The sequence below is a fragment of the Rhinolophus sinicus genome, chromosome 15 (assembly GCF_057876585.1).
Source record: "Rhinolophus sinicus isolate RSI-liver-muscle chromosome 15, RSI-T2T, whole genome shotgun sequence".
Lineage (NCBI taxonomy): Eukaryota > Metazoa > Chordata > Mammalia > Chiroptera > Rhinolophidae > Rhinolophus > Rhinolophus sinicus.
This window is the reverse complement of record NC_142515.1, coordinates 117,240,522-117,255,746: the sequence shown is the minus strand read 5'-3', so window position 1 is coordinate 117,255,746 and position 15,225 is coordinate 117,240,522. Positions and strand designations below refer to the sequence as shown.

Sequence of the window (15,225 nt, the reverse complement as noted above, 5' to 3'; positions counted from 1 at the left end):
CTCACCTCCACAATTTCCGTGCTGGAGTATCTTGTCAGCCCCTGCTCGGCGGGGTGGATTACTGAGATCTGCACCAGAGTATTCAGCTTCCTATCTCGGACGGGAGCCACCAGATCCTTGCACGCTGGCAATGGCAGCGCAAAGAGAAAGAAAAGAAATTGATACCATATCTCAGGGAAAACTTCGGTCCCGGGCTGGAAGTAAGCTGAGCTATCACGCTGAATGAAATCTCCGGAGACTGGGGCTGATTTTACAGAGGAAGTCCCTTGGAAGTACCTTACAGAAATAGGAAGTCACGTGCTAAAGAGCTGAATTGAGAGTTCATTTCCACTGACCACATTTGCAGCTCTTGCAAGTCTCGACTGTCCTGGGATCCCAGCTCTAATGTGTGACTTGGCACACACAGTTCAGGGACTTCAGTGGCTTTAAAGAGTCATTAAGCCCTGGGCTTTAAATCACACTCAGTAAACTGAGTCGGGCCATATCCGGAAACCACGCTGTTTCACTTTGACACTGGCTGGATTAGTTCTAGCATTCCAATGCATACTTGCTCCTTACCTAGCTATTCACTAGGGCTGGCCTCCTACAGTCACACACAGGGACACACCCTGGGAGAGAGAGGACCTCCCTACCACAGCAGCTCACAAGCCACCGAGAAAGGCAGAGAAGGCAGAGGAGGGGTTAAAAACGACCTCCGTCTGGGATTCCAGCCAAGTCTGGGAGAGAGAAATGTGGAATACGGGTGGGTTAAATTCTTGCCCAGGGGCCACAAAAGTAAGAACTTTCCCTTGACACACCAGGCTCATATTACAGACTCTCATCACCATACCATATTTACTTGAATATTTTCTCCTCCCATATATCATTGCCACAATTTGGGGAAGAAAAAAGAAAACCAAACAAATAACAACAACTATATAAATGTATATATTCCTTTTCAGCAAGTCCAACTTCTCACTGTGTTTCCACCCTGGCATCGAAATAGTAATTTTGCTACCTACAGTCGGATCCTTAAGTATGATCACAAGTGTCCTCACCAGAGGGGACTCAAATTAGGCTCAGGAGGTGAGGCTGGAGCTGTGGTGGGGGGGACTGAGAAGCAGCCCTGGTCTTGGATTCAAAGTGACAGTGTGCTGGGCTCTGCACGCCCCTACCCCACGCCTCTGAGCAGCCAGTGCAGAAAAGGAAGGAAGGACAGGTGCATTTGAGCTACTGGGACAGAGGAGCCACGACTTAAATCTGAAACTTGAAAGCAAAGAAAATTATAAAGGTAATTATCACCTTTCAGTCATTTATAGGTCATCTCATTTTATAGAAGCAGGATGGGATACAGAAAAAAAAAACAGGCGTTTTGGAACAAAACAGGCCAGGTTTTCCTCAAGTTATACTGGCTAAGCAATGCGGGGCAAATGATTTAACTTAACTCCTTCTTGCCAGACTTTGAGATCCTTTTACTCCTGGATGGTATCCTGTCCTAAGTTTTCTTTATTTAAACCACATGCTCTAGCTTAGGAAAGCATGTGTGGAAAAAATAACAGCTACAGTTTATTTAGCCTTCACTATTTTTGAGGCATTGCGCTATTTATCTCTTTATTTCTCAAAACTGTGCTTTGAATTATTTCAGTTTTACATATGAAGAACTAGTGGCTTAGAAATATTAAGTACTAACATTTACACGACGAGCACTCTCTGGTAGTTTGCTTACATCACACACCCTGAGCTCCATTTCTTCTCCTGGTACCCCAAATCTCTGCCCTGGCACACCAAATCTCTGACACTTCTCTTTGGAAGACCCATTACCAAGACTCTTCTCAACCCGAGAAACCGACAGTTTTACAAAATTCTAATGTGGGGTTTCACTAATGTCAACATAGCACCGGAAGGAAAAAAAAAGTTAGATGTAGACATCACTGTTTTTTGGTGGTTGTCTTGATCATTTCCTCTACTTGCCTTATGAGTGTAATTTTATCATTCTCTTGGTTTTGTGCTCACAGTGTACATATAGCTCTCTCTGTCCACTGAGAGTGACATGTATGTGTCCTCAGATTTTTAAAGCTGGAATCAATTTATTTCAAACACATGCATCTTGACCACTTTCTGCTTCCAGCCTCATCGCTACTTTATAAGCTTATGACACATTTGCTCAAAAAAAAGTTACTCCTTTGCTGATTTCTTATCAGGTTCCATTGTGGGCTGTGGTTATTTCCCAGAAGTGAGCATCTGTTCTCCATTTTACCAGAGAAATCCTCAGCCTCACTCCTGATAAAAACAGAGAAAAGCTCCATTACATTGAAATATCCTGTCCAAACCAATTTGCAGACCCCCCAATACTGATGAAGTAAAAACAATAACAATGACACTATTTCTTTATGTTCTATGTCTAAAAACAGGCATAGGAAACAACACCTGTAGTCATATCTTGGCTGCATATACCTCTTTTCTTCTCAACAGCCCAGAGAATTTGCTGTTCCCTAATGTTTATGCAGCAAGATGTCATGCAAAGACCCCGAGTCAGTCAGAATCCCTGAGCTGTACTCCCAGGTTCCCTTTCCTAGTTATATGACATTAAGTCACAAACCCTAAGACACTCAGTTTCCTCATCTCTCTACCTATTTCTCAGGATGGAGGTGAGGAGGAAATTATACCCTTTTTATGAATGGATTTTGTTTTCTATGCAAAATAAAATTTACTAATATCATGATACTAATATTTACCAATATGAATACCAACATTTACCAATATTTAGTGTTGTGTTAATTTGTAAGTTTTTTTTAATTGACTCAGTCATATTCAGACAGCTCCATAAAAGCTGTCAACCAGGTCTCATATTTCTTTGTAAACACCAAACCCAGTACATGAGTCACTGCATTTCATAAAGTGAAACCCATACACACCACTGAGCTACACATACTGAAACTGCCCCACTGGAGGGGTGATAAATGATGAGCGATTGCATTGCTTCATGGGGTAATTACTCGTCTGGTTCACTGTAAAGTCTAACATAGGAATTACTCAGTAGACAATAAAGAAGACTGAAAACTCTGTTCACCACTGCCCATTCCCCAAACAAAACTCGGCTCTCAGAGTGGCCCGCGTGGCCTTCCTCAACTCATAAGACTGAAAGAATGCTTTGGGGTTTTGCTTCTGCTGTTTTGTTTTGTTTATTTAAGAATTCTTGACTCAAATGGGTAGTAATAAATTAATGCCTCTTGGCAATCGTTCATTCATTAGATTTTTACTTTTATGTCTGCCTTGTTACTGGCTTTGTTTTGGACTGAGCTATTTAAAAGTATTCTCAGAGCCCAGAAGAGTTTAAATATACAAGATATTGATAGGTTGGGATTCAAATGTGCTTGTGTCCACTAAATTGACAGTTCGTTTTTTTGTTTTTTTAAAATTTTGTTTAATATACTGAGAAGAGGAAAAATAACAATATAGTACAGTAATAATAAAAATAAATAAAAAGCCCTATAATTTGAAACTTTTCTTTAGGAAACGTGAGAGCTAGGAGTGTCTATTTTTCCTGTTAACTTTGCTATAGTAACTAAAAATGTGAGGATTCACTTTCTGTTCTTAGTGGTTGTGAGTGAGATGCCCACGGGTGTCTCTAGCTCACATTTGTATGGGAGCCCAGGGACTCTCACTCTCCTAGAAGGGAACCCTCAGTAGAAGAGCAATGATTAAAATAAATGGAGCTTCCACATCTCAGGGGAGATTGGGGGCAGGCTAGGCACTGAGCAAATGGGAAAATCTAAGCTGCATCAAAAGAGGGACCTCTATTCAAATCCATTGCCTAAAGGAATGAAAGCCCACTGGTTTGATTTGAGGATTTGTTCAAAGCTTGAAATCCCAGTCAGTGTGTAGGGAGAAGCTAGAAGAGCCACAGAAAGTACACCTGCAATTAAATTCCAGGCCAAAGAACTGGAAATTGCCAACCTCTGGTCTCGATGCTTAAAAATACTACTTGGATCCTTCGGAAGAGAGCACAGATCATCCTTTGCTCCTGCCATTCTAATATTTGAGAGTCCAGAAGTTAAGGGGCAGGAGTCTCCTGGGTTTTTGTTGAGTTAATGTTCTGTCTACCCCAAGCTACAGTTTTTATAAAAGGTCAATTTTTGTTTCATTCAGCCACTTCCCTAAAGCTATGGGTAAGACTCTTGCAACCCAGAACAGCGCTGTATTTACTTTTCAAATTCTAAATGTTTGGTCAGGTTTCTCAGAAATGTCACATACATATCCTGCTCCCTACACTTCAGAAAATTAGATGCCACCAATCAACTGATATGTTAATTTGGATTATACTTCCAGCCCAATCAATTACTGGACTTCATTATGTGGTTTTACAGTTACTATTCTATACTAGTGATTACATCTAGATTAAATCAATTTACATCATACATTAAAAGGTATATGTAGCACGTAAGAAGCCTAATAGTCCCTTTCTCTCTACTTACTTTGCCATTATAAAACATTTTCCTATTTTCAGTTCCTTCTGCCTTTTTGTTCTTTATTCTCCCTTTTTCTCAGGAATTTTAAGACAGCAATCTTCTGAAGACTAGGATCTTCAGACTCCTGAGCGGATTCAGACAACACTGTCTCATTCCCAGGGCACTGCATTCCATGATAACTGCGTGTTAGTAAAGAACAGAAAACACACTGTGCCCACCTCATACTAACCTCCACACGATGAGAATTTCATAAATTGTTAGGAATGCTATTGACTTTTGAATATTTTCTTAAGGCTATTTGTTAGAAAAATGTGACTGCATATCATGCTGAGCTGATTTATGGCCATTAAATATATGTCCTTTGATGTCCATTCTGTATTCTCTGTAGAATCTTTAATGGTTTCTAATAGCTCTTCATTTGAGTTAATGATCATTATTATGAGAGTTTGGAATGAGTGGGCCCCAGGAGGAGAATGAGAGGGCCCAACAGCAAGGCAGAGTAGAGAAGAAGATGACCAAGAATATTCTGGAAGTGAGAATAGCTGAGGGACCTTGAGAAGAGTGATGTCTGTTATGTAGCTTTAAACTGTTGGCCAGGATATACATTCCATGGGTTTCTTTTAAACCTAATATTAACCTAATATTAAAATTAGTTTCTAGCTGTCACTTAGCACATGACAACTGCTAGTTAGGTATGCCCCCAAAATACATTCATTACCAGCCTCAAAAAAAAAAAAAAAAATACGTTTTAGGATCTATGTTCCCCAAATACCTCAAGAGTTAGCAGCATTTAGTTTGGCACTTTGGGACGATTCTTTTTTTTTATTTTACCAAACTGTCACCCCTTGCAGGTGGGGCCTTTCTCTTATTCACTAGTCTAACCCTTGCACTGGTAAAGAGGAGGTACTCAATAAATGTTTGCTGAATTGAAAAAAAAAGTCTCTGATTGACTCTAGTGTCACACCTTGCCCCTGTTCATTTTAGCTTATTTTCCATGGATCAAGCCTATTTTCTGTAATTTTTCTCATTGGGTATTGTTCTTTTGTGTTCTCTTCTCTGCTGTCTCAGACATCCTAACATGATGCTCTCATCACTCTGAAAGGTGAGGTTGTGGAAGTCATCATTTGCATATTCATTAGACTTTGGACTATGGGTCAGGAATACAACCCTCTTAACAAACCACAGCTTCTCCCTTCAGTTAAGTAACCATTTTTAAAGTCTTTATATAAATACAATAAAAATGTGTTATTTCCCCTTTAATTGTTATGTGGGAGATTTTAATTAACACACATTCCCCTAAAGAATACGTGAACGATGCATAGCTGCCAACATAAGCAATGCTTTCTTTTTTGGGAAAATGAAAAAGATTGGGGTGGAAAACATGATTAAAAAACTTGGAATTGTTATTTTTTTCTTTGTTAATTTTTCTTCTGTTTTATTCAAGTCACTGAGTTCAAAATATTAATGTTCCACATTCAAAATTAGGGTCTTTCAAGGAGAATAAGTATATCCACATAACTTGAACAAACAGCATTCATTTTAAGTTTCCAGAAAGTCAGGGGATAAAAAGTAATTCAGTGGTTAACGTTGGAAGATAAGAAATCAACCCAAGGAATCAACACACACACACACACACACACACACACACACACACACACACACACACACGAAATAAACAAACAAATAAATAAAGCCATCCTAAAGGAAAGAATTCCTTAGACATACTAAAACGATGCTAGATTTTTTTGGTCCTATACTACAACAATAAAATGCTAATTTCGTACAGATGTTTAGGTTGTTCTCATTTAAGATTATACATGAAGCTGGCCAAGAAGATGGGGGTGGGAGCAGGAAGCACGATTTACTGCCTACTTGCCACGTGCCAGGTGGCATTCTATTTACCCTTGTGTGAGCTCACGTCCACAGCAACAATGTGTCTATTGCTGCCTCATGGCTCCATTAGTTCTATACCCATGTTTTAAACTAATCAGTTAAATTTGTAGGTCACAACATATGGTTCAATGATGAAGACTATTTTTTATTTATTTATCTTTTACCAATAGCTCAGCATTTGGCAGCCTGAGTGAATATTTCATCAATAACACCATCCCGCTCCCTCTGGTCTTCTGCACGATCCGTGGTGATTTAGCTTTGTAACAAGAATTTTAAGACTCTCAACACTCTGATAATAGAATTCAAATAAAATTTGAGGAAAGGATGAGACTAATGCCATAGGGAGGAAGCAGATGACAGAGTTATTGAGGAATATAGGTAATAATTTGCCAGAGGAAATTTAAGAGATTTTGTTACAGCAATATTGCCTCAGAATTCTTGCTACACTGAGAGCTGAGCACGACTGCTCCTAAATTTCATTACAATGGATTCACGTATAAATTAAACTGATTTCTTTGATGTAAAAAGCTAGATTCAGATTGTTGGGAAATAGGTTCTGAAATAAAATGTGTCACTTTTTTCCCCAAATAACAGAACAATATAAAAACATGCCACCATATTTTATAGGTATCTGTATATGTTAAATAAAAATATGCTGGCCTTTTACAAGAAAAAAAAAAAAGTGGCTCAGAAGATTACATTCACTTCTTTAGTTGGGAACATCATACGTATGAAAATAAACTACCCACTCAGTACCGTTTGTCAATTTAAGTATCGTTGAAGAATCTAGAGAGAGAGAAAGGCGGAACCTCTGCCTGGAACAATGGTGCTCTGGGAAATACTCTTTGATTATCCCTGTTCCCGAGATGCCAGCTGTACAGAAGACAGCATATTTACATATGAAAAGAACAGATTTGGTTTAAATCACTATTGTCAGTAGGAGAAGACTCCCATTCTCCAGCATGGCCCATTCCCTCTGTTTGTCTCATGTCAAGCCTCAGAAAATTCTATTTTGTCTTATTTTCAAGAATATTGTCTACGCGGCTGAGAATTCATCCTCAAGCCACTGAATTAAAATCAAATCTGTGCTTGTGTCTCTTCTGGTTTGATATCCCGCACTGGATGCTGTACACCCCAAACTGGCCTGGCAGCATCTCCTAACACTGCATGCAGACTTGGCTGTCTGTGTGCAGCCTCCAAAGCCACGTTCCACTTCACAAATAACAAGTGCTCGCAGCACTCTGCTGTTCTTTTCAGCAAGAACATATGTGCTGCTTAAGAAAGAATGAAAATGTCATTCCAATAATGGGAGCGGGTCCTTCTGAATACTAAAAGAAATAGCGTGAGTCAATTAATGGAAATCTGTAGTGTCAGAACCAGGATCGCAGAAGGAGGAGGAAGAAACACAGGAACAACCTGAAGGCTATTACCTGCCCAGAAGCCAAGATGACGACATTTTTTCCAGAACTACCAGTTTGACATGAGAGGCAACAGTATCCCCATTCAGGACAAGCATAGAGCCCATCAGTGGATCCAGCAGTGCATGTGGGTTAGTGGGATGGGGCTGATTCCTTGATTTACTTCGGAAACTAAAAATGAGGCCATTGTGGCTGATGGAGGCAATGACAGGAGGGGCAGCAAGAAAGTCAGGGCCTGAGTCACCAAAGGTGGGAGGCTGAGAGAAGCGCACCCAGAGTTGTGGAACTCCAACTGAGGACACAGATGATGTCTAGGAGGTATTTGGAAGTTTGAGGAAGAGTGAAGGAAATAGGGATCTGGAAGCTTGCCTTCAGGGGTTGACAGTCTCCTGAGGGAATCTGAGGTCCATTTGTCAGGGGGAAGTAGCAAACAATCTAGAAAGCAGTTGTTCAATTCCGATGATTTCATGTACAACACATTGACTCATGGTCTGGGTTTCACCAAACCCTGACTGAGGCACTTTTTAGACATGCTTTCCCAAACCAAAATGTTTTAAAAGAATTGTGTTGTATATATTGCACCTAAGGACTTACATTTTAGAAGATGGTGCTTAAAGTTTTTTGTTTTGTTTTTTTAATTTCAGAGACGTTTTTTCCCTATAAATGTATTGAGCTTAGTAATTAACTGTGGCATTAATAGCATTTTTTTTAAATGAAATTACTGCCCGGCTGATGCCATGTATTTTAGAAGTCAATTGAAAGTATTAAATCAAAGCCATGGATAGAGTAGGAAATAGGGGGGAAAGGGAAGAATGGGAGTAATAGATGATTTTGGGGGGGTAATTAGCATCTCATTTTATTGTTTCTGTCTAGAACATGTTTGGAGGAGGACAAGTTTTGAAGAGCTTGACGGAGATAACTCCCATTTTTCTTGAGTCTCTTGAGTCGTCATATGTCTGATTCTCCTGTAGACAAAAGAAAATCTCAATTTTCATGTTCAGTGTACGGCTTTAAGGGTGTCACTTCTTCCATCATAAGATGGTTGACTCACAGGAAATAAAACAAAGTTGGTACAGATAAGCTAAAGCTAGAAATGACTAGTGACCCAGGAGACATGAAACAAGCGGAGGAGGAAGAGTAAGTCTGTAGGTGGGAAAACAGATATGGGCTCGCTGGAGGGCAGAGAGGGTCTAATTATTCAGAGCAAAACCCACAAGTTTAACACTACGTTGAAACAATGTAGATCAGACAAGTTGAAAGTGGTTCTAGGAGAACCAGAGTTTGAAGGGAACAAACAGCATATGTTTGAGAATAGCTGGGGTTTCCAAAAAGAGCAGTTGCAACCTAAAGCTCAGCCGAGTGCCTGCTAGGTGGAGAATGCTTCACAGCCCTAGCTATACAGGAAGTGGTGTCAGGGCAAAGCAGTGGTTTACATTACCCACATTCAATTAAAGAAGAACCACCTTCTCAGCTCTCCCAGGACACGTGGTCGACTAGGTGAGGTAAGAATATGGAACGCCTTCTATTTGAAGGTCTCTGCTGCACTTCTTACTTGTCTGTGTAAACAGCCAAAGGATCAGGGTCATAGGTTTCAGTCCTGACTGGGAACAGTACAGCCCAGGCCCTTGCACCACTGCCTTCTCCCAGGGTTACGTGGTGGAGGGTGAAACGTGAGCTCAAATCTCTGGACCCCTGTCCATGCCTACTGTTTTGGTTACCTGCTATGCTTCTTGCTATCTGTGTGTGTATGTTCTTAAGATCACCTCTGTAAGAAAATTGCTTGCTTTCTGATGCTGTCATAATATAGAAATCTTGAAGTTCCTTTGTGAAGAATTTGGGGCATAAAATTCGACACAGGTAAGCAATCGTCAGCTACACAGTCTAGTTACAGAACTCATTTGTTCAGTTCAGCCTATGACTGAGTCTTCCTCTCAGTTCCTTCTAGAAGAACCTCAAGGGCAGTAAAGCTCTATCTTTCCTAACAGAATTTACTAACAACAAAATATCAATGGTCAAATAATTGTATTCATTGGAAATTTTTAAATGAATTGCTTTTTACAAACAACTGTATTAGTAATAATTACAGAACATTGCAAAGGAATAGATAAATACATAAATTTATTTTATGAAGAAATGTGAGAGGGAAAAAGCAACGGCATCCATGCATGCGTTCAATTCATGGATTTTACTGACTGTCTAAATATGCCCAACGTGATTCTAGGTGACAGTTTCATAGCAGTGAACGAGATGACAAGCTTCCCATTTTATGGATCTTATAGTCTAGTGTTCTAATGGAACGTGAAGTTTAAAAAAATAGTTTAGTGAGAATTTTAAACAGGGTGATTAAATTGAGAGGTTTGGGGGGAGCATGCATGAATCAGGAAAAGCTTCTCTGATGAGTGACTTTGAGCTGTGAACTAAAACATACCAAGGAGCCAGCTTGGGGTGGGGGTTGGGGGCGGGCAACAAATGCAAAGACTCAAATGTTTGGCCTGTTTGAGAAGCAAAAGGATGACCAAGGAAGTCGATGGAGAGTGAGCTAGCCATTTAGCACACAGGTAAGGTGATAATGGCCTGAGCAACGTCCTTGTGGAATGTGATGAGGCAATTTGATTTTACTTTGAGTGAATGGAAGCCATTGGAGGATTTTAATGAGGGAAGTGAAGAAATCGCAGTTATATTTTTAAAAGATCATTGTGGCTCTTCTGTCAGGAGGGGACTATGCTGGGGCAAGAGCCGAGGCAAGGAGACCCACGAGGACATCCCTACCTGGTCTGGGTGAGAGCTGAGAGCAGTTTAGAGTTGAATGACAGCAGTGGCAATGAGACAGGTGGTCAAATTCAGAATACTTTTTTCAACATAGAAGTGATAGGACTTGATGGATTTGATGTGAGGTTTGGGGAAAAGATGAGTCAAGAAAATCACAGTTTGGGGATCGGCGTACCTGAATGAATGGCAATGTGTTTTACGGAGATGGGCATCAAGAGGAAATAAAATGCTTTGAGGGGCAAGAATGGGAATAAAAAAATCAGGTTTTAACTATCATAAGTTTAAAATACCTCCGAGATGAGCAATTGGAGATACCTATTAGCCAGTTGAAAATGGGAGTAGGGAGCTCCATGGAAAAACGAGGGCAAGAGTTACAAATTTTGGAAACAGGCTCATAAACGTTATTTAAAGCCACAGACTTTGAAATTGCTTAGAGCGAGAGGGTGTTTAAGCTTTATGAGTACTGGGATAATTCTGAATTTGGACAAGTTTTGACCTGGGAATGCCTTTTTGCTCAAACTTACTTCTGCCACCTAACCGCTGAAAGTAACAGCCGAGAGCAATCTCTGTCTTGAGTAAAGCAGAGGTGATGCAGGAGTAAGGGGCAGAGGACTTGAAAAGCTTTGGGCTTTCTAGTACCAGACACAGGACCGCAGACAAGTCACTTAACCCCTCTGAGAGTCCGTTTCTTCTGTTGTGACATAGGGAGAGCACCACCTTTGCCAGCTGCAAAAGGTCAAAACCCAAGTAAAAAAGCATTTGGGAAAAGACTGTTCTGGACAATGGACATGACAAGGGACTTTTTTTTTTTTTTTTTTAAATCCTGTGCTCCTAGGTGTCTTCTCTTGCCCGTGGAATGGTTTCCAGGTAGCCTAGGATACATTCAGATGCCATCTGCTCAAAATGAAGGTTGGCTGACAAATTTCAGTGACACAGACAGCAGCATCATAACCTCAGTGGCTTTTGACTTTACACAGGCAAAGCCACCTAATGAACAAAGCCCCTAGGTAGTCCCGACTCCTCAGTTACCCATCCATAGCAACAGACGCTAGAAAGGTAGATCCAGTGACCAGAAGCTCTCAGTAATTAGACAACGGAGGGAAGAAAGTAATTAGGTGAATCACACAGAAAGAGAAGGAAACTGGATGGGGCATGTTGATTATAGATAAAAGACACAAATTAAGAAGTTAGAAAGTGAACGTTAAAAAAACAAAACAAAACTCTAACAAATAATTTGCTAAACCTATGTGGAACAATCAGTTTCAGTCTATGAAGTTAAACCTGGTTACTGACCTACTTTAATGAAAAGTTCCTATGATATGTTGTTCAGAAAAAAAAGTGACAAAAAGAATAGATATAATTTACCGCAGCAAAATTCAGTTAAATGATACAGTCATGACAAAAAGGAAGTGGGAGGAAGAGAAGTTTGAGATCGTATATACTTCTCATTTATTAGCTGATGTCAGGTATCTCAACCTCTTCAAAAAGTGCCAAGCTAGAATTTAGACCAGTGACAATAAGGAGACTACCTTCCAACAGCAGCACACATTAAATTGTGAGTGCCCAGAAACCACTATCCACATGAAAGACCTATTAAGAAGCTCTAATTGGTTCATTTTCTCATCTTTCAATTAAATCTCTATTTATTTCAGCAGTACAAAAACATTATGCTGGTCTTAGATAACTTTTTGTTGTCTTCCCTTTTCCATTCCTGTACTGTTAATAATCAACCACAAAGGACATGGTCTTGGGAGTTAAAATCTGTATTTCTCTACTTCCTACCCTTATGCCCTTGGGCAAGTGACTGAATTGATCTGTGAAATATGAATAGTGGGAAGTCTGTTGTAGGAGCAGAGATAAAAAGTGAAATCGGTACAGCCTAATACCTGGCCGTCAGAGGAGTTCAATAAGTGAATGCAATTATTATGAACAAAAATACAGTGTCAAGAACCCCTGCTCAAGGAAGTATTCCCTGAGTGTGATGAAGTGATTCACTCAAGGGTATATTCAAAACGATGAAGGTTAACCGATCATTAAGCGTATGTCAGATACTAGTTTAAGTGCTTTATGTATATTAACTCATTTAATCTTAACAAGAACCTTATAAGGTAGATATTGATACTCTTCCCATTTTATAGATAAGAAAACAGAGATTTGGAGACATTGTATAATTTTTCTAAGGCCACGTGTCTGGGTAGAAACAAAGACAAGATTCAAATGCTACATAGCAGTAAGCTTCACACTCCCATCTTTAGCTGGCCAGCTATATTGCCTTCCTACTCCGATTATAGACTGAAATCTGAGCCTGAAATGCAAATCCATTTCTATTAGTTGACTATTATTTTTGTTGTGCAGTTAATAAATGGTTCTGAAAAATGTCTCCTCAAAAGTAGTCGGCCTTCCATATCAGCAGTTTTCACATCTGCAGATTCAACCAACTGCAGGTTGAAAACAGTATTTTCTTTTTGGGGGCTGGGAATCTGTGGAGGGCCAATAGTATGCATTATTCTACACCATTTCATATAAAGGACTTGAGAATCCATGGATTTTTGGTATCCAAGGGGATCCTGGAACCAATACCCTATGGATACTGAGGGATGGCTGTATCAACCTGATACTAGTTACCTGACATTGTCAAAATTAGGATAGCTCAAAGACAGACAGATTCTTGTGTGTGCAAACTCTGCATAGATAGGCAATTGTCAGGGACACAGCATGGCTACGAGCCTTCTCTGAGTTTCATCTAGCATAGCTCCAATGCCAGTAGGACTCAATTCATCCTGACCCTAAATATAATTTACTAGCAGTAAGACAATGTTTATAGGCTTGTGTTCACTTAGAATTTTAAAATAAATTCCTAATACGTGTGCAACTGTAAAATATTGCAAGAGGATTTCTAGAGACATAATTTATTTTTAGAGCAAGATAAGTAATAAAGCAGGAAGTTTAAATGAGCATTAAATGCATCAACTTGGAAATCAAGCTCTAGGATTTTGTTTCATGTACTTAGGATTTTTCCTGAATTACCTCTTGTACACCTCCTAAACGGACTGAAATCCTGCTCATCCTTTCCGACCTGGTCCAAACGCTACTTCCTCTAAGATGTTGTTTCTGATGCCACCGTTATATTGAATCACTGCTTGCTCAGTACTTGCATAGGTCTTGGCTTATGCCGTTATTTTGCCCTGATCACAATCTGCCTGGCTTTCGAGCTATTTGTCTCCACCACCTCCTGGAAATGCTGGGAAAGAGGGAATCAATAAGGAAGGGGTTCAGCCTGATGGTTACAAGCAGGAGCCTCAGAATCAGACACAACTCAACTTGGATCCTGACTGCCATTCAACTTCCATCAGACTTTTGGAAAGTTGACCATCGGGAATCTTAGATTTGTCATCCCTTGAATAAATATAATACGGGAGAGCATGTTCTGTACTCAGGTTCTTTGGTTCAAATTTTGGGCTCATTACTTTATCAATTCATGTCTAAGTCGCTTTTCCAATCAAACAAGGATGATAGAGCAATTATCTCATAGTGAAAATTAAAGTAATTAATTTATGTAAATTATTTAGAACAAATAAGCTCTCAATAAATGTTAGTTATTTTTAATGTGACTATGCTGTAGAGTTGTGGTGAGGAAAACATAGCTTTCTATTTGTAAAGAGGTAAATATGTAGAAGATGTTAAAAGAAAAAGAAAATGGTACCTATTACTGCTCTCCCAGTACTTAGCACAAGGTCTTGTCTTTAGAAGACCCCCCGCCCCAAATTACTGTTCAGTGAAATGTATACTGTAAGAATCCAGAGCACGGCAACAAATTTATAATGAGGCATCAAGATAGGGTCAGCACAGGCCTTGTCTAATTTTTAGCTGTTGCTTCTCTTATTGATTAAAGATGATCTGGCAGCTCATATGAAGAATATTTTTATCAATAGATTAAGTATAAAAATATACCTCTGTTCTTGATATTCCCTGTAGCTGGCCTTGCATACCATTAGAGAGTAAAAATACTCAAGAAAATATACTAAAATCTTCCATTCTCCCACTGGAGTTCTACACAAGTCAGAACTTTATCATCATTTATAGAACACAGGCCAGCAGAAGGGTAGAAGTGTGAACAGGGGAGAATTGGTTAGTTTGGCCTCCTAAGACTTTGTTCTTTCCGAGAGACACATAAAACAATGGCTGATTTATAGCAATTCATAAAGTCTAAATGGACCTGACATGCAGGTTAATGAAGGCCCTAGAAAGCTATAAAGGCTGTGTCTATAAATAGATGAGACTGTTTGTGCAGCTCAGCAATTTCGGCACAGTTTTACATACATTCTCAAATTCTGAACACAGAAAACTGGTCACGTGATTTACATGACTTCTTTTTTTCTAACCGGGCTATTAGAAATAAAGAAGCTCTATCTACAAAATCCAAACTCAAAACACATAATCTAATATGTGATCCCAGAGAAGAATAAACTATTTAGAATCAGCACTCTCCTAGACAAAGCCTTAACAACCAAAGAGGATAACCTCTCCTATTTAAAGCCCCTCTAATATTTGTAGTAACCTAAGGACATCCTGTCATTGTGCCATGACACAGTGTGATAAAACTGAATTTTAATCATTGAAATCTGGGATAGTACATATAACATTAGTGCTTATTGTTTTGAATCTATGATGCACGTGGTGTCATTATAAAAAATATG

The 15,225-nt window shown here is 39.5% G+C and overlaps 1 protein-coding gene across 6 annotated transcripts in view; it reads right to left on the bottom strand.

Moving 5' to 3' along the window:
- The window catches only part of INPP4B (inositol polyphosphate-4-phosphatase type II B), a 579,259-nt gene that overhangs the window by 273,449 nt on the left and 290,585 nt on the right, over positions 1-15,225 (bottom strand). For all 6 annotated transcript variants that reach the window (XM_074338475.2, XM_019730782.3, XM_074338478.2 and 3 more), the window contains one exon: positions 6-124. In XM_074338475.2, the coding sequence (XP_074194576.1) occupies positions 6-124 (119 nt within the window). The remainder of the gene's footprint in view (positions 1-5; positions 125-15,225) is intronic.